Raw genomic sequence first — 17368 nt, forward strand, 5'->3', positions numbered from 1 at the left:
TCCGTTCTCTCCCGGAGCCGGGCGGGGCAGAACCAATTCCCCTTCCCGGTCCGTTCTCTCCCGGAGCCGGGCGGGGCAGAACCAATTCCCCTTCCCCGGTCCGTTCTCTCCCGGAGCCGGGCGGGGCAGAACCAATTCCCCTTCCCCGGTCCGTTCTCTCCCGGAGCCGGGCGGGGCAGACCCAATTCCCCTTCCCCGGTCCGTTCTCTCCCGGAGCCGGGCGGAGGCAGAACCAATTGCCCTTCCCCGGTCCGTTCTCTCCCGGAGCCGGGCGGGGGCGGCGCCGCGCTGGGGGCGGGCCGGGGCGGCTCCGCTCGGCGCAGGTTGATCGAGACCCGCGTGGGCTCCAGAAGCGCCGGGATCGGAGCGGAGCGGCCGAGCCGAGGCAGGAATGGCCCAGCCCCGCTGCCGCTCCGTGCTCATCACCGGCTGCAGCCGCGGCATCGGGCTGGGACTGGTGCGGGGGCTCGCAGCCGCCAGCCCCTCCCCGGATTTGGTCTTTGCGACCTGCCGGTACCCCGAGAAGGCGCAGGTAAGCTGGGCGGGGGCGCTGGGGGTCCCTGGAGAGGGGTAAAGGGGTCGGGAGGGAGGAGAAGGCATTTTGGAAATGAGGAACATCTCGAGCATCCCTGTGCCGGCAGAGAGAGCCCGGGAGGGGATGGAGCCGGGACCGAACTCCCGTCCGCTGCAGGAGCCGGGGCGGGTGGAGCCGATACCGGCCAGTTCTCCGGGGCTGGAGCTGGGTTTTATCGATGAGAGGGAGAGTTTCTGTGAGCAGGAGAGCGATCGGGACACGGCCGGGCAGCTGCAGCATCTCCAGCGCTCCTGCCACCTCCTTCCGTACATCCCCGAGTTTCTCGCTGGGTCCGCTGCTGGAATTGTCTGTGCTGTCCTCGGCCCGATCTGCACAGCCTGGAGCCCTGCAGGGGCAGTCCATGGTCCCTCAGAAACCTTTCCCAGAAAGGGGAGAAACCCGCCACAGCTTTGCTTCTCTCTCTCCACGCGTGTCTGTGTCCCCAGCAGGAGCCGTGTGCCCTCTCTGCCTCTTTGTGTCTGCTGCACTTGCAGCAATTGAGAAAGCCCAGATGAGCAATGAATTAATCACTTCTCTCAGTTCCCCTCTCTGCTGGGCAGGGCTCCGAGTTCCTGCTGGAAACAGGAATTTTTGGTACCTGCTGCTCGTGGATCCACTCGCAGCTCTCTCTCTCTCCCATTTCAGCCCAAGTCCCTCCTGCTGCAGCATCGCAGTGGTTTTGGGACTCCTGTAGACTTTTATAGGAGTCTTTAAAACTCAAATTTCACAGAATTTCTCAAATCTCTCAAACTTCGGGAGGCAAATCGCTGGGGGTGATCAGTCACTCTGTGCCCCGCGGTGTCACCAGTTGTGAGCACGGGCTGCCCTCGGCTCTCCTGGAGAGGGGGGAATTTGGGCAGCACAGAAACTCCCACAGGTGCCCATCCCCCTGCTCCTTCCTGCCCTGCCACTGTCCCAAACCCCTCTGGAACAACCCAGGCATTTGGAAGGAGAATTGACACCCACAGCCCCATCCCTGCATCTCCCCTGCGTTTCCAGCGAGGAAAAAATGCAAATTCCAGAGGGAAACAGAGCCCCTGTGTCTGCTCCTTCTGGGGGATTTGGTTCCTTTCACACAGATTGTGATCACGCCGTCCCAGCAATAAACCAAACACAGCAACTTTGGTTACTGCTTAGCTACAAAAAAACCTCTGAAAGGTGGTGCCTGGGATGGGGGACAGGGCTGGCCAGGTAACAGCTGCAGTCTGAGCTCTGCAGGGCCTCATGAAACTGAAGGAAAAGATCTTAATTTACAAAACAAGTCTCCAGCACAAAGGTGCATTTAGGGTATTTCTGAATGAAAGCGCAGAGAAACAGCCCAGCAAGGCTGGGATCAGGTGCACAGCTCCCCTTCAGGGCTGCTGCTCCCTGTGGCTCCCCCTGAGCCCTTCGTGGCAGCACCTGAGCTGAAATTCACTCCATTCTGTCCCTTTAACTCCTGTTATTGAGCAGAAATTCACTCCATTCTGTCCCTTTAACTCCTGTTATTGAGCAGAAATTCACTCCATTCTGTCCCTTTAACTCCTGTTATTGAGCAGAAATTCACCCCATTCTGTCCCTTTAACTCCTGCTATTAAGCAGAAATTCACCCCATTTCGTCCCTTTAACTCCTCTTCAGCCCCTGAGCAGAAATTTACTCCATTCTGTTCCATTTTCATTCCTGTTACCTGAGCAGAAATTCGCCCCATTCTGTCCCTTCAATTCCTGTTACCTGAGCAGAAATTTATTCCATTCTGTTCCCTTTAAAGTCCTGTTATTGAGCAGAAATTCCCCCCATTCTGTTCCATTTTCACTCCAGTCCCCTCCTGGCACCACTCCCAGCCCCATTTCCTACAGAGATTGCACAAGAGCCCGGTGTAGTAGGCACAGGAAGGCAGCAGAGACATCTGACCCGTGCTAGATCAAAATCTCCCTGCCTGGCTCTTTGTCCTAAAGCTGCTCCAGCCACTGCTGAGGGAGGTTTTTTCTCTTTTTCCAACTGGCCCCTGTGATTTTTTCATCATAATGATCTCGGATCCATTACACGGAGAAGTGAAATTGTTCCTTCAGCAGGAAGAGCTTCCTAGGAAACATTATATGGGCAAATCTCAGCGCAACCCATCAGATTTGTGGGGGGTTTTTTTTGTTTGTTTGGGTATTTTTTTTTTTTTTTTTTTTTTTTTTTTTTTTTTTTTTTGTTTGTTTTTTTTGGGGGTTTTTTGGTTTTTTTTGTTTGTTTGGTTGGGGTGTTTTTTGTGTGTGGTTGTGATTTTTGTTTAAAAATCTGCAGCAAAAAGGCTGTAAACCTGCAGAGGGAGATGAACCAGCCCTCAGCCAGTGCAATGTGTCTGTCTGGGAAGAGTCTGGGTCACTCCTTGCTGGTGGGAGAAACCTGGAAAGCCTCTGGCAGGGTGAACTGGCCAGGAGCCACATTCCAGCAGCCCCACAGGGATCCTGCCGGCCACATGGGGTGCATCCCGAGCTTTTCCATTTTTTAGAGGGGCAAGTTTTGTCCTTGGTGGATCAGGGTGGGTTTTTGTTCTCTGTGAGGACCTCCAGGCCATGTGCTGTGCTTTGGCAGGACATCAATAGAAACCTCTGCAGTCAGCTGAAAGCAGATTTCTAACAGATGGGTTTGGAAACTCCACAAGGAAGAGAAATCTTTACTAAAGGTATTGTAGTGGTTTCACCAGCATTATCTGCCCCATCTGCAAAGCATGGAGCTGGCACAAAACTTTCTGACCCTCTGAGAGTGTTCCCACTGGTCCTTGGGGCTGGCAGAGGGCAAGAACAGACCTGCTCCAGCCTCCAGCACTGGCAATCTTGGTCATGGCAGCACCAAATTCAGCTGCTGCTCTCTCAGCTTGGCTCCAGCCTGGCAGTGCTGCTGAGTGTGGTAGGAAAGCCAAAGGTTCCATGATTTTCTTGTCTTCCTTTCCCCTTTCCTTTCCCCTTTCCTTTCCCCTTTCCTTTCCTTTCCTTTCCTTTCCTTTCCTTTCCTTTCCTTTCCTTTCCTTTCCTTTCCTTTCCTTTCCTTTCCTTTCCTTTCCTTTCCTTTCCTTTCCTTTCCTTTCCTTTCCTTTCCTTTCCTTTCCTTTCCTTTCCTTTCCTTTCCTTTCCTTTCCTTTCCTTTCCTTTCCTTTCCTTTTTCCTTCCCCCTTTCCTTCTCCTGTCACTGAATTTCCAGTCAAATTTTGAACTCCCAGAGTTCAGGTTTCTGCTCTCCAGGGATTGGCACTGCAGGCTCAACTCAGGGCGCATGAAATGGGCTCGGCCCATCTCAGATCTGCTTGTGGGCTGTGAAATTGAGGGAGTTTTTCTTTCTCTGCACACCTGGGTCGGTGCTTTTTCTCTTGACAGCAATTCAGGCGGTCTGATTTTGGTTTTTCCTCTCAGTTTTTTGTTGATCATACAAAAAAATCCTCCTTGGTACAAGAGGCAGTCCCCCACTGCCTCTCCTGCATGAGAGGATGAACCTGGAGAAAGCAACTTTGGACAGTTCCATTTACATTCTGCTCTCTGGTTTGGCAGAGCAGCATTTTCCCTTGGCAGAATGGAGATGAGCAGAGCTTAAATAAAAAGACTTTTAAAAACAACCTTCCAATTTTTAGAGGAAAAGTGATTAAATACACCAAACTGCTGGCAAACACAGCTCCACCTTGGGCAGGGATCCCTCAGCAGAGTGATGAGTGAATATTTTGGAGCTCTCCAAAGAGTGGACAGAGAGGAGCACCTAAGGAGCTGCTTTTCCAAAGATGCTGTGCAAACCTGAGTGTGCTGGGCAAACCTGAGTGTGCTTTCCTCTCTTCCCCAGGAAAAGCAGCACATCCATCTCCTGTAGCTCCCTAACCTTGGCGTAATGCTGAACAGCTGCAGGATTTTGCATGTGAGTCTGTGCTGGCAGAAGTTGTGAAAACTCGAGCTCCGGGGCTGAGGAGCTCCTAGGTGGCCTCCCCAGAACATTTGCCTAACAAATGGGCTGCAGATCACACGATAAGGGCCCGCAGGCAGGCAGATAACCACTGCCCCTCCTGGAAAACACCACCGGAGACTCCTCCAGCCACGCTCTGATCCCAGTCTGCCTTTTCTGGGGCTGCTCCTGCCTTTTCTTGGGCTGCTCCAGCGCTGAAAAGCAGCTACAAATCTCCTGGGAAATAATCCTGGTGTCCTGGTTTTGCTCTCCAGATGGGCACAACCCTGTCACTATAGGACACACTGCTGTTTTCAAGGTGAAAAAAAAGGAGTTTATTTTCCAACTCCAGCATTTATAAATTTCCCAAAGTGACAGTGAATTGGAAATGGACAGTTTGTCCATTGCCACCTCTCCAATGACTCTGGGCAAACCAACAGACCGTCAAATTTCTCCTCCTCTATAAAGGAATGCAAAACAATAAGGTATTTACAGAAAGTGCGTGGAAAAAGTTTGTTACAAAAATATAAACATCAGAAGGCTTAGAAAATCTTAAAAGAATCGAGGTGACTCAACCCCAGTGCTGTTAGCAGGGAGCCAGCACAATTCTGCACAGAATTCAGCACAGAATTCTCCCCACACTCCTCTTTTCCTTCTTTGCTCCTTCCTCCCCCATCCTGCTTTCCTATAAAAGGGAAAACTCTTAAAAACGGTGCAGCCCCTGGTGTGATGGGGAAGGAGGAGGTGAATAAATCAATAAAAAAGTGCCCAGAGCTGTGGGATGTGCACAGGAGCATCTCCTGCTCCTCCTGCTCTCCCCAAGCCCCAGCGAGTTCCCAGGTGAGCAAATCCCTCTGCAGAGCTCTGGGAAGCCCAAATGCGCATTTTCCCCTCTCTCTGGAGCAGGAGATTGAGTTCCAAGCTGTGCCTGGTCCCTCCTCAGCCCCGGAGCTCCCTGCTCACTGTCAGCTCTGGGGCTTGTTTTTCCCTCTAACACATATTTTAGCCATGTGGTTTGCAACTGGGAAGAGCAGCTGAGCGATCTGTGCACCAGATTTATCAGGCAAAGGGGGCATTTCTGAATATACATCAGGCAGAGGGGGCAGTCTTGAACTCTTTCTAATTTTGGGTTCTTGCGGAGTCGTTTTGTTTGATTATTTATTTTTTTCTGGAAGTGTTTTACACTTCCTACAGCAGCGAGGGCTGGATTTTCTGCAGGCAGAGAGGGCTGTGGGTCAGGGCAGTGCTGTGGAAGCTGTTCCAGGGTTGAACAGTGAGCTGGCTGTACACTGTGATACCGAAAAGCTGTCTCAGAGGGACGCAGAAAAATAGGATACACCTCTGGCTTTGTCCCCAGCGCAAGCAGGACGAGGTGAAGGATACCCAAGCACCTTTATCCTGCCCTCAGGCTGTGTTTGTTTGCCTTGATTGCTTCCAACTGGCTGAGCGGGGCCAGGCCCTTTCCAAGAGCTGTAACTGAAGTGGATAATGCTTTCATAAAGAAGGCAAAGTAAATCTTGCTAAATGACAAAGACAACAAAACATTCCTGCTTGAAATCTAGCAATAAATACCTTGTGTGCTGATGAGTCTGCGTCTGGAGCCCTGAGTGCCAGAGGATCTTGTTTAAATCAGAATAGGCCGACTCTTTGTTCATCGTAATTAAAAATCAGCAAGCAGGAAACAACAGATGCTAATCAGAGTTTAATTCTCGTCTTGGACTCCCCACGAGTTTGATTCTCAGGGGTGATTGTTCAGGTGCAGAGCAGTTCTGCAGCTACTATGCTAAATAAAACACACTGTTAGGGAGTTGTGTTGTGGCTTTTTCTGGGGCTTTGTTTGTCTTGTTTGTTTTTAAATTATCTGTCACAGCACACTAATTAAAAATGCCTTAGCTGGGATATGTTGGCTGTACCTATTTGTCTCAGTCCTCTTTTTCTCATGTTCCTTCTAGTCACAGGAGGGGGAAAATAGGCTTTCCTGCAAGTTTTAGATATTCTAACTGGATTTTTCAGCTTATATCAGGTGTAACATTCTTGAAGACCAAAGCTGCCTAGATCAGCTTTGTGCCTAGGAGCTGCTTCTCAGAAATTTAAACCCCTCAAGTGGGAGTCATTTGTGAACCAAGTAATTAACTGGAAAACCCATTGAATTTTAAACCTAATTTGCATGCAGCTATTGTGATTTCATGCTGTCTGTGTACTGGAGAATGCTTCAGTTCTTAATTGAAAATATTGTTTGCTCACTTCAGAAGCCCCTCAGCCTCTCTTGCCTTTCAGCAGGAGCTGGTAGCTCGTTTCTGTCAGAGAGTAAAGCATATAAATAAACGAACTATAAATAAATGGACAAACCTGGAGCAGCCAGAGCACTCCAGGAGTTGATTATGCACTGAGTGATGCTGTCAAACTGAAATCCAGTGACAACCCAAAGGCACAGAATCACTGCAGGCCTTGACAAGGCAGAGCTGTTTCATCAATAAACAAGCCAGTGTGTTCCGGGCCTTTAATTTATGGAAATCTGTCCCACCAGGCCCTGTCCAAAGTGAGGAATGTCTTCTGGTTTTGTGCTTCTGACTTATTTTTCCTTCCCCCTCCCCTTAATAGCCTTAACTGCAGTTGTAGATTGGCCTGGGTGGGAGAACAAATCTCCCAAACAAGGCTGGAGAGAGCCCTGCAGGGCCTGATGTGAGATAGAAGATGTGATCCATTATGGTTTGCCAGAGCACACCGAGTCCCCGAAGTGGCTCCAAGGGGCAGGGAAGGATTCTTTCCAAACCTGCCCTCCTGACCCCTATTCCCAAAGGGCTCCCAAAGAAAGGGATTTGTTGGGGCTGGAATGTTTGGCCGGGTTTGCTGTGTCTCCTGAACATGACTGGGAATATGGAATCCATCTGTTGTCTTTGGCCACGCTTCCCACTTGGCTCCATGGCACAGAAACCTGAGAGCTCCAGCTGGGCCCATAAATCCAGTCTGGACACACTTTGTGCAGGGGAGAGCAGGGATTTCTGCAGGAATAGCAGCCTGCAGTGCTGACAGGCACTGAGCAAGCTCCAGCAGGGGGGAATTGTTCTCCTGGACAGTGGCTGTGCCCCAGACTGATTTCTTGGTGGGCTTCACCTCCACTTACAAGAAGTGACGCTAACGAGGCTGCTGGGGAAACGAAATTCCCATGGGGAAATTTTCCCGCAAACAGAAATTACAAATGGGTTTTTAAAAGCATTCCTGTTGCCCTGAAGGGATGTCCAGCACTAGCTGAGTTTCAGGAGAATTAGGATTTTCTCACAGAATTGGGGAGGCACTGGATTTTTACTGGAATGCTGAGAACTGAGCACTAAAGCTGAGAAATGTCTCACTAAAAATCCAGCACGCTGGAGTCTGGACTAAGCAGGGGAAGAGTCCAATTTCCTGATCTGGCTCTTAGGAAAGCTGCTCAGCAGGCTGGAAAACAAAGGAGAATCTCTGCCTTCAGTCCAATCAGGAAAATATTTCAGTTGTAGTCCTGGAGGTGCAGAATTCAAAGTAATTTATGTGATAGCCATGGATACATATATATAAAAAATAAAAATAATATACATATATATATATATAAAAAATAAAAATAATTCTTCTTCCTAGGAACTGCAGCAGCTTAGCAAGCAATACAGCAACATCAAGCTCCTGCAACTGGGTGAGTAAAGGGCTTTATTTCTGAAATTAGTTCAGCTTAGGTGAGTGCATCTTAAAAAAATTGGTCTCCTGAGTGATCAGTAGCTGAAAATCATCTTAAGATAACACTGGGGAAATGTAATTCTGTAAAAACTGTGCATTTTCACCTGTGTGCTGCCCAAACATCCCCACTGAGCCTCAGCTTTGGTTTGGCACGGGTTGTCCCATGCCAGGCATACCCTGCACTGTTCACCTGGGGCTTTTCCTGCCTCCCCTGTGCAGATGTGGTCTGTGAGAACAGCATCAAGAAAGTGGTGAAGGAAGTGGAAGAAATTGTGGGAGACAAAGGGCTGAACTGCCTGATCAACAACGCTGGCATCAACGTGCTGGCCTCGCTGGAGGAGGTCACGGCAGAGACCATGCTCACCATTTATGAAACCAACACCGTCGCCCAGCTGATGGTCACCAAGGTGAGCAGGGATGGGCTCAGTCTGGGGCTTTTCCACATTTGAGCTGGGCTTGTGCAGGTGTTTGTCCTCTTGGAAAAGCACAGAGACAGTTCTGACACGGAGCTGCTGTCTCTGTACGTGGTCTGGGGTCACTTTGTGGCAGGGGGGTGTTGTGTTTGCAGGGAGGGATGATGGATCTGACTCCATGTTCTCATGAAGTAGTCATAAATTAACCTTCTGAGGTAAATTAACCTCAGAAGATTAACTTATTACTTTATGATACTACATTATATTAAAAGAATCCTCTACTATACTAAAGAATACAGAAAGGATACTTACAGAAGACTAAAAAGATAATAATGAAAATTTGTGACTCTCTCCAGAGTCCCAGCACAGATTGGCCAAAGAGCAAAAACAACTCACAGCAGAACCCAATGAAACAATCACCTGTGGGTAAACAATCTCCAAACATATTCCAAAGCAGCAAAACAGAGGAGAAGCAAATGAGATAAGAATTGTTTTCCTTTTCTCTGAGGCTTCTCAGCTTCCCAGGAGAAAAATCCTGGGTGAAGGGATTTTTTCAGAGAATGTGAATGCCACAGTGGGGACGGGAGGTGGGCAGAAGAGGCTGCTGGAGGAAGGTCTCCTTTGGCCACGGGGGCTGAGGAGCCATCACCACGCTGTGCTGGGGGCACAGAGCTGTGCTGGGGCTCCTGCTTTGGATGAGGGAATGATCCAGCTCCAATCCCAATCACCAAATGAGGCAAACTCCGGTTTTCACAGGCGTTCCTCCCGCTGCTGAGGAAGGCAGCACAGCTGGGCACCGGCATGGGCTGTCACAGAGCTGCCATCATCAACATGTCCTCCCTGGCTGCCTCCATGCAGCTCGTCCAGGCCAACGAGATGTTCCTCAAGGTCTATCCCTACAGGATAGCAAAGGTGTGTGGGCTGCTGTGGTGGCGTTCACAGGGGTCCCAGGACGAGGGAAGAGATGAGAATCTTGACTCCCATGTTTCAGAAGGCTGATTTAGTATTTTATGATATATATTATATTAAAAGTAAATTGATATATATTATATTAATGATGATATATATTATATTAATGATGATATATATTAAAAGTATATATTATAAAATATAATTATGATATCTATTATATTAAAAGTATACTAAAACTACACTAAAAGAATAGAAGAAAGGATTTCATCAGAAGGCTAGCAAGCAAAGAAATGGAATGGAATGACAATAAAATCTTGTGACTGACCAGACAGTCCAGCTGGACTGTGATTGGCCATTAATTAGAAACAACTACATGAGACTCATCAAAGATGCACCTGTTGTATCCCACAACAGCAGATAATTATTGTTTACATTTTGTTTCTGAGGCCTCTCAGCTTCTCAAGAGAAAAATCAAAGGGATTTTTCAAAAAATATCACAGCTGCAGGCTGCCCTGGGCTGTGCTCCCTGACTGAGGGCAGGTAGAGCCATGCTGGCCTTAGTATGGGGTGCAGCACCTCTGTGGGCACAAAAACATTCTTATTCTCCATGTGGGTGGAAATGGGAGTTGTGGAATGCTGCACCTGGAGCAACTCCTGGAGAACAGGCTCTCAGATCCCTGCTCTGGTACAGATCCATTCCCAAGGGATTCAGGGAAGAGCTGGTGCCATTGAGTGTGAGATAAAAGGCTCCCAAATCCCTGCTCTGGTACAGATCCACTCCTGAGGGGTTTGGCACTCAGGGAAGAGCTGATGCCATCGAGTGTGGGCTCCATCAGCTGTGTTCCTCTCCCATCCAAGAGAGAGAGCAGGCAGGAAACTCAGCAAAAGGTGTGCTGACCTCTACGTGGTGATGTCAGTCAGTGACAGGTGGGATTTTCAGTTTTCTCACATCCAGGGATTGAGTTTGTACAGATAGTCAGGATCACACATACAGTTTCTCCTACACCACCTACTCATAAGCTGTTAAATGCTTGTTTTCCCTGTTCAGAAGTAAATGAATGTTTGTGTAGTGATTAGTGCAGAAAAACACAGTCCTTATGTCAATATTATTCTCCTCCCAGCTCCTGAGGCGTTTCAAATGCTACTTTATCTTCCATTACAACTTGGTTTCGTTTTTGGGCAGTGAGTTTGTGGTGGCAGAGCTTGCAGAGTTCCCAGAAAGTCTGGATGAGTTGCTGAGAGCCTCTTCCAGCCCCTTGCTGTGGCAGCAGGATGGAAGGGAGGTGCCCAGCAGCTGGGCTCGGGGTGGTGCTCCAGGCTCATTAATCACACATTAATTAATGGGTGATCTCCACTCCTGCAGACTGCCCTGAACATGATCACGCGGTGTCTCGCTGCAGACCTGAAATCAGACGGAATTCTCTGCATCTCCTTGCACCCAGGCTGGCTTCAAACAGACATGGGTGGGAACATGGTGAGTGCTAGCGCTGGAAATGTCACACTGGGCTCCCTTGTGTGGTGGTGTTCACAGGGGTCTCAGGAAGAGGAAAGAGATGAGAATCTTGACTCCATGTTTCAGAAGGCTGAGTTATTATTTTATGATATATATTATAAGAAAATGATCTATTAAAACTATACTAAAAGAATAGAAGAAAGGATTTCATCAGAAGGCTTGAAAGGAATAGAAATAGAATGATAATAAAATCTTGTGACTGACCAGAGTCCGAGACAGCTGGACTGTGATTGGCCATTAATTAAAAACAACCACATGAGACCAATCAAAGATGCACCTGTTGCATTCCACAGCAGCAGATAATTACTGTTTACAATTCATTTCTGAGGCCTCTCAGCTTCTCAGGAGAAAAGATCCTAACAAAAGGATTTTTCATAAAATATGTCCATGACACCCTTGCTGCCCCCTGGCTGCACACACCCCTCCGTGGGCTGTGACACACCAAAATGTCACTGCTGAGTCAGAGATGACACAGATAAATGAGTGACACACTCCATGTATTTTCTGAAGGCTGATAGCTTTATTAAGAATTCCTTTTTATACTCCAGTTTGCTACAGAGAGGGTGCTAAAAACCACCCTTTTGTGAACAACTTTATGAGGAAAACAGCTTATTACAAAACACCACCTGTGGATTGTTTTAATTCTTTCTCTCCAGCTCCCTCAGACCAATTCATGGGAAAGCTTATCCAGCTTTCTCTCTCTCTCTCTCTGACAAAAACACATCCCCCTTCATTCTAGAGCCTCCTGAAGAGTATTTAATTCTCGTCTGCAGGATATTCCCAGTAATGACCTAAGCTTGTTTCATTCCAGGCTCCCATGCAGGTGCAGGAGGCCATCCCAGGTATTCTCTCTGTTCTGGAACGTCTTGGTGAGAAAGAAAATGGTTCTTTCCTGGACTGGCAAGGGGAAACTCTGCCATGGTAGAAGAGCACAGAACTCCACAGGAACAGCTCCTCAGTCACCATTTAACCACTCCTGTCTGTCTCTAGGGGTTTTTTACACGCTTGTTGAAATATCCACCTGACACTCAGCCTCTCTGTGGGTGTGTTTGGAAAGCAGAGGGGCTGAGTCTTTCCCTTGGCATTGCTGCTGCTCTGCTCTAGCTGCAAACACTGCTGTGCTCTCGGTGATGGGCATCTCCTGGAGCCCTCTGAAATGGATCCAAACCTGCAGCTTAAATCCAGGGGCTTGCTGCTTCCTTCCCACTTCCAAACCCAAAGTGGGCTTCTGGCTCTTTGCAGAATTAAACAACCTGACCTCAGAGTGGAGGCTCTCAGATTCCAGCATGCTCAGTTACCTCCAGAAAAAAAAAACTCCTTTGATTCCCTTTGTTCCTAACTGAGCCAAGGCTAAAATTGCCCAGCTCTAAACCAAGGGAATTTGTTACCTTCTGTGAATTCCGTGGAAAACTCTGAGTGTCCCCAGGTTGCCAGTGTACACCAGGCACTTGCTTTGTTCCCAGTGGGTGACTAACAGCCTGATATGGGGGTGGGAATGTTGTTTTGTACATAAACTTCTGAAATGTCTTCAATAAAGTCTCAGTCTTGTTTACCGAACTGTTTACTTCATTTAATTTCTCCTCCATAGGTTTTCTCTTTCCTGAGAAGGGAACTTTATTAATTTTCAGGAAGAAACTCTAACCCATATTAACCTTTCAGGGTAGTTGGGTTTGACACAGAGAGGTGTACCTAAACCAGAGACAGACCCTTGTTCTGCTCTGAAATACAACAAGCAGCTGGTGAATAAATCTCTGACAGACCCTTGTTCTGCTCTGAAATACTACAAGCAGCTGGTGAATAAATCTCCTGTGTTCTGGCTGAGGTAGGTACAAAAGCAAAAAGCTCTTTGAAGTCTGGGATTGGCTTCGACATCCCTCCCTCATGCCAGCTGATTAGGCCCTTTCATGCTGTGCCAGGATGGTGGGGTCCTGTGCCGAGGCAGGAAGGACAAACAGCAGCCAGGTGAGGGAGAGGACAGGTGTGGCTGTCCCTGGACAGCGGCCAGCAGACCTGCCCTGGTGCAGACAAGGTGTGGGAGAGGTGGCAGTGTGCCTTCCATGATCCCTGCAGGGACAGCGACAGGATCACTGGAACAGCATCACAGAATCCTTCAGAGAATCACAGAACCCTTCAGAGAATCACAGAACCCTTCAGAGAACTTCAGAGAATCACAGAATCCTTCAGAGAATCACAGAACCCTTCAGAGAACTCTTCACAGCATCACAGAATCCTTCAGAGAATCACAGAACCCTTCACAGAATCGCAGGGGGCTGTGAGGGACCATGAAGGGCCTTAAAGTCCTGTGAGGGACCCAGATCGGCACCTTGAGGGACCCTGAGGGACCTTGAAGGGCCGTAAATGCCTGTGAAGGGCCGAGACCAGCCCCTTGCGGGACCCTGAAGAGCCGTGAGGGATCACGAAAGGCCATAACCGCCCGTGAGGGGCCATGAAGGGCCATAAAGTGCCATAAAGTCCCATGAAGGGCCATAACCGCCCGTGAGGGGCCATGAAGGGCCATAAAGTCCCATGAAGGGCCATAACCGCCCGTGAGGGGCCATGAAGGGCCATAAAGTCCCACGAAAGGCCATAACCGCCCGTGAGGGGCCATGAAGGGCCATAAAGTCCCACGAAAGGCCATAACCGCCCGTGAGGGGCCGTTCGCCAAAGTCCCCGAAGGGCCAACCGCCCGTGCGGGGCCCCGCGGGCCACGAAGTTCCGGCGGCGGCGGGGCCGGTGGGTGATGGCGGCGGCGGCGGCGGGGCCGTGAGGGGAGGGACGAGAAGCGCCGCCCCGGGGCTAACCGCCGCGGGCCGTTACCCCGCCGCCGGGGCCGGGGCAGCGCCGGGGGGCTGGGGGGAAGGCGGCGGCGGGGCCCCGGGCGTGCGGGGCGGCGCCGCCCGGCGGGGGGGGGGGGGGGGGGGGGGGTCGGTGACCGCCCGTTCTTTGGCCGCGCGGCTGCTCCTGCCGGCCGCAGGGCTGTGCCAGGGAGCTCGGCTGGGTTTGCCGTGGTTTTAAAGTTAAAACAACCCAAGGTTTATTAATAAATTCCCTCCGCGGCTCGGCTGCCCCTGTGCTTGACTCCCACAGCAGAGCCCGACAGATTGAGGTTAAAACTAAGAGGATGTTTAGCCTGTCTTTTGGGGATGTGGGGTTAAATAGGGAAGGGTTTTTTAAAGCTGCATGTTTGCATGACTGAATAAATGTTCTTATTTGAACAGTCATTGCTGGCTCTGCTAGTGAACAAAGAGAAACAAAATGTTAATATCACGGCTGAGTTCCCAGTTACTGAAGGCTTCGAGAATTGCAGGTAAATTGGTGTTGTGTGGCCAAAATTTCTGGTTGTTTGGGTTTATTTTCCTGGGCTCATTGAGCTCCCAGAAGGTTTTTTTTCTACCAAGCAGTGCAGGGGAGAGGAGGCTGTTGTTGACTCAGTGGTTGTTAAATGTTTTTATGTCCTGTTTAATATGTAAGTGTGGTGTGGCTTTGGAGAAGATTCCTTAGCAACAGAGAGTTTTGATACAGCAAACACTTCCTTACCATTCCAAATTGATTTTTCCACCAGAAAACACAAGAGCGTTCCCCTTAATGGAATCATGGAAGGGTTTGGGTCGGAAGGGACCTTAAAGGCCATGGAATTCCAACCCCTTCAGCTCCCAATGAAGGGGAACCCTAAAGACCATGGAGTTCCACCCCCTTCACCTCCTACTGAAGGAAAACCTTAAAAACCATGCAATTCCAACCCCTTCAGAACCTCCACCCTGCTCTGCCTGGATGATTTGGGCAGCTTACCCACTAAAATATAATATATTTTTAGCATGACAGCATTGTAGTTAAAATTGAAAAATCGAAGGGTTGAAAAATCCTTCCTTGCTTCTGTGATGCTGATACAGCTTCTGTGAGCGTCTCCCTTTATCAGCTTGCTGTGGCCAGATCTCTCTGTCAGTTTGAGATCCGGGCAGAGCTTTTCTCTGGAAAATTCTGCAAATTTTTAAGTGCAAACCCCCCTTTTTCTCCCAAAGGCCACCTCCTGCCTAGGTCTGTGTCCTCGTTCCTGTGCTGCCGCTCCCTGTGCGCCCGCTACAGCACCCAGCCCCAAAACCCCAGCGGGGCCCAGCCCCAGCAGTGGCACACGCTGGACCCCGAGCTGGAGGAGATCCTCATCCCCAGGAAACTCTCCATCAGCCCCTTGGAGAGCTGGCTCACCGTCAGGTACTCCCTCCCCAAAGCTCAGCAAGAAGCCAGCCATGAGCGCCCACAGCCCGTGGAGTGTCCCCCTGCTGCTGGCACGGGGCAGGTGGAGGAAGGAGAGGGAGCTCTGGGTGACAAAGTGCAGTGCAGGAACGTGCTGAAGATCCGCAGGAGGAAAATGAACAGGCACAAGTACAGGAAGCTGCTCAAGAGGAGGAAGTTCATCCGCAGGAGGATAAAGGAGGGGCGCAAGAAGAAGCGGCAGGTGAGCTCAGGGCAGGGGGAGCTCCCTGGCAGAAATGTGCCCACACAGCAAAGCAGCCCCTGTGCAGGTGTTGGGGGATGGATTTGGGGAAAAATGAGCTTGAATGAACTCAGCTTGTCTTGCTTGACATTCCCTACAAAACCGATACATCACTTTTGGGTCAAATCCCTGATTTAGGGATTTTTTTTGTCTTGCTCCTTGCATGGACACTAATAACTCTAAAATTGAGGCTTGTCCCCCTTGAATGTAGCTTTGTTTTAAAGTCAAGCTTGTCTTGCTTGACTTTCCCTACAAAACTGAGGAATAAAACTGAAACAAGGGGTTCTGTGAGTCAGAGAATTTAAGAAAACCACCTTTTGGGTCAAATCCCTGATTTAGGGATTTTTTTGTCTTTCTCCTTGCATGGACACTAAAAACTCTACAACTGAGACTTGTCCCTCTTGAATGTAGCTTTGTTTTCTGCAAAATAATGGGAAGAAGGAGGAGTTGGAATGGACAGTGGTACTTGACAAGGCTAAATGGAGTGGCTAAAATTTGGTTTTACCTTCTCAGTTTTCCTTGCACAGGACTTTAAAAATGATCCTGCCAATATCCTTGTGCGTTTTAATGTCTTCTGATGAATTTTCTGCAGTAAAATTCAATACCTTAACACTTAAAACCTTTGTTTCCTTTGTGTGTGTTACACCTACACTGTCCTTGGGACACGTGGGCAATGGTTATTGCTTCTAAGCTGTGTTACCATTTTTTTTTCTCTCTTTTTTTTTTCCTATTTTAGATCAAATTTGAGAAAGACTTGGAGCGCATCTGGAAAAAAGCTGGCTTGAAAAGTGCTCCTGCAGGCTGGCAAACCCCCAAGATCTACCTGAGGAGTTCCAAGCGATAAAAAAAACCCCCACCTGTCACAAATTTTAACCTGCAATTGTAATTAAAAAAAAATATTTAAGTATGTTGATGACATGTAACCTTTTTCTGATTGTGATGAAAATTGTAGGAAGGAGTTTTCCAAGGAGAAACTTTTCCTCCCCAAAGGAGAGGTGTGAGCTCTTTTTGCTGAATTTCTGGAGTCCCTCTTTGAGATGAGGCTGAACCTAAGAAAAATCAGGTGTGGGAGAAGGGATCAGTGAAAGAATTTCCTGTTGTTTATATGGCACAAACCTTTGGAAAAGTTCTTTTCTAAGTTGCATTTTTTCACAGCCTTACTGCAGAAAGGTTGGGGTTTTCCTAAGTGGGAAATTGGATCAGAATTCCATGGAATTGACCTGCAGGAGCTTTTGTTGTCTCTTATGTGGAGCCTTGGCCATCGTGTGAGCATCCTTAAAAGGCACATTTCTTTTTTTGTTCTATTTTGTGCTAATAAAAAATGGTTATTTTTTGTCTTTTGACTGACCCCTGTCATGTAAAACATGCAGATATTGGTCAAAGTAGAAGCTCAGAGCTAATTATTCATTAACTACAAAAACTTCTGTGCCTGAGACAAGCCTGATACAATCAGCTGCTTTTGCATGGTTGAAGAGAGTTGTGAAAGCTGTGAAAAATACAGGTGTTTAAAATAAACCCTGACAAGAACTTCTTATCTGGGCTCTGCTTTGGGTTCTGCTTTTCTTTTTGGGGTTTGAGGCAGTTCTGGGATTTAACGTTTGTATTTTGGCAAAGGGCTGAAGGGGAAAAGAATGAGCTGCGAAATTCCCTGAAAATTATTCCCTTTTTTCTGCTGGGAGAGAATGAACTGAAAATGAGGAAAATAATCTGGAAATCATTGCTACACAAAGTGCAGTGTAGGACATCCTGAGCCACAACTTCTTTGGGCCTTTCCACCCCTCACAGGCAAGAATTCCTTTCTAACATCTTAAATCTCTCAGGATTTGTGTTTTCCTTGTGGAAAAACCTCTGTTTTACAAGGCATTAATCA

The 17368-nt window shown here is 48.6% G+C and overlaps 2 protein-coding genes across 3 annotated transcripts; both read left to right on the forward strand.

Annotated features, from left to right (window-relative positions):
* Positions 1 to 317: 317 nt before the first annotated feature.
* Positions 318 to 12555, forward strand: LOC115912324 (C-factor-like). The gene is made up of 6 exons (XM_030963823.1): positions 318 to 532; positions 8076 to 8127; positions 8388 to 8575; positions 9338 to 9493; positions 10857 to 10967; positions 11818 to 12555. Exons 1-6 carry the CDS (start codon positions 392 to 394, stop codon positions 11929 to 11931), a joined length of 762 nt encoding a protein of 253 aa, XP_030819683.1. The 5' UTR covers positions 318 to 391; the 3' UTR covers positions 11932 to 12555.
* A 1160-nt stretch (positions 12556 to 13715) lies between these two features.
* On the forward strand, positions 13716 to 17028 carry AURKAIP1 (aurora kinase A interacting protein 1). 2 transcript variants are annotated; one of them, XM_030963780.1, is made up of 4 exons: positions 13716 to 13739; positions 14225 to 14313; positions 15026 to 15459; positions 16235 to 17028. In XM_030963780.1, exons 2-4 carry the CDS (start codon positions 14262 to 14264, stop codon positions 16340 to 16342), a joined length of 594 nt encoding a protein of 197 aa, XP_030819640.1. In that variant the 5' UTR covers positions 13716 to 13739; positions 14225 to 14261; the 3' UTR covers positions 16343 to 17028. The 2 variants fall into 2 exon arrangements, with proteins under 2 accessions (XP_030819640.1, XP_030819641.1); XM_030963781.1 differs by lacking the exon at positions 13716 to 13739 and adding an exon at positions 13938 to 14112 and having other exon boundaries at positions 16235 to 16405.
* Positions 17029 to 17368: the final 340 nt, after the last annotated feature.

The sequence above is a fragment of the Camarhynchus parvulus genome, chromosome 21, assembly GCF_901933205.1.
Source record: "Camarhynchus parvulus chromosome 21, STF_HiC, whole genome shotgun sequence".
NCBI lineage: Eukaryota > Metazoa > Chordata > Aves > Passeriformes > Thraupidae > Camarhynchus > Camarhynchus parvulus.

Bases quoted from the DNA above. Each gene is read 5' to 3' on its own strand.
- AURKAIP1 (XM_030963780.1), top strand. From the start codon at position 14,262: ATGTTAATATCACGGCTGAGTTCCCAGTTACTGAAGGCTTCGAGAATT. The intron at 14,314-15,025 runs GTAAATTGGTGT...TTTCTCCCAAAG, and splicing joins GAAGGCTTCGAGAATTGCAG to GCCACCTCCTGCCTAGGTCT. The intron at 15,460-16,234 runs GTGAGCTCAGGG...TTCCTATTTTAG, and splicing joins GGCGCAAGAAGAAGCGGCAG to ATCAAATTTGAGAAAGACTT.
- LOC115912324 (XM_030963823.1), top strand. From the start codon at position 392: ATGGCCCAGCCCCGCTGCCGCTCCGTGCTCATCACCGGCTGCAGCCGC. The intron at 8,128-8,387 runs GTGAGTAAAGGG...TCCCCTGTGCAG, and splicing joins CATCAAGCTCCTGCAACTGG to ATGTGGTCTGTGAGAACAGC. The intron at 9,494-10,856 runs GTGTGTGGGCTG...CCACTCCTGCAG, and splicing joins ATCCCTACAGGATAGCAAAG to ACTGCCCTGAACATGATCAC.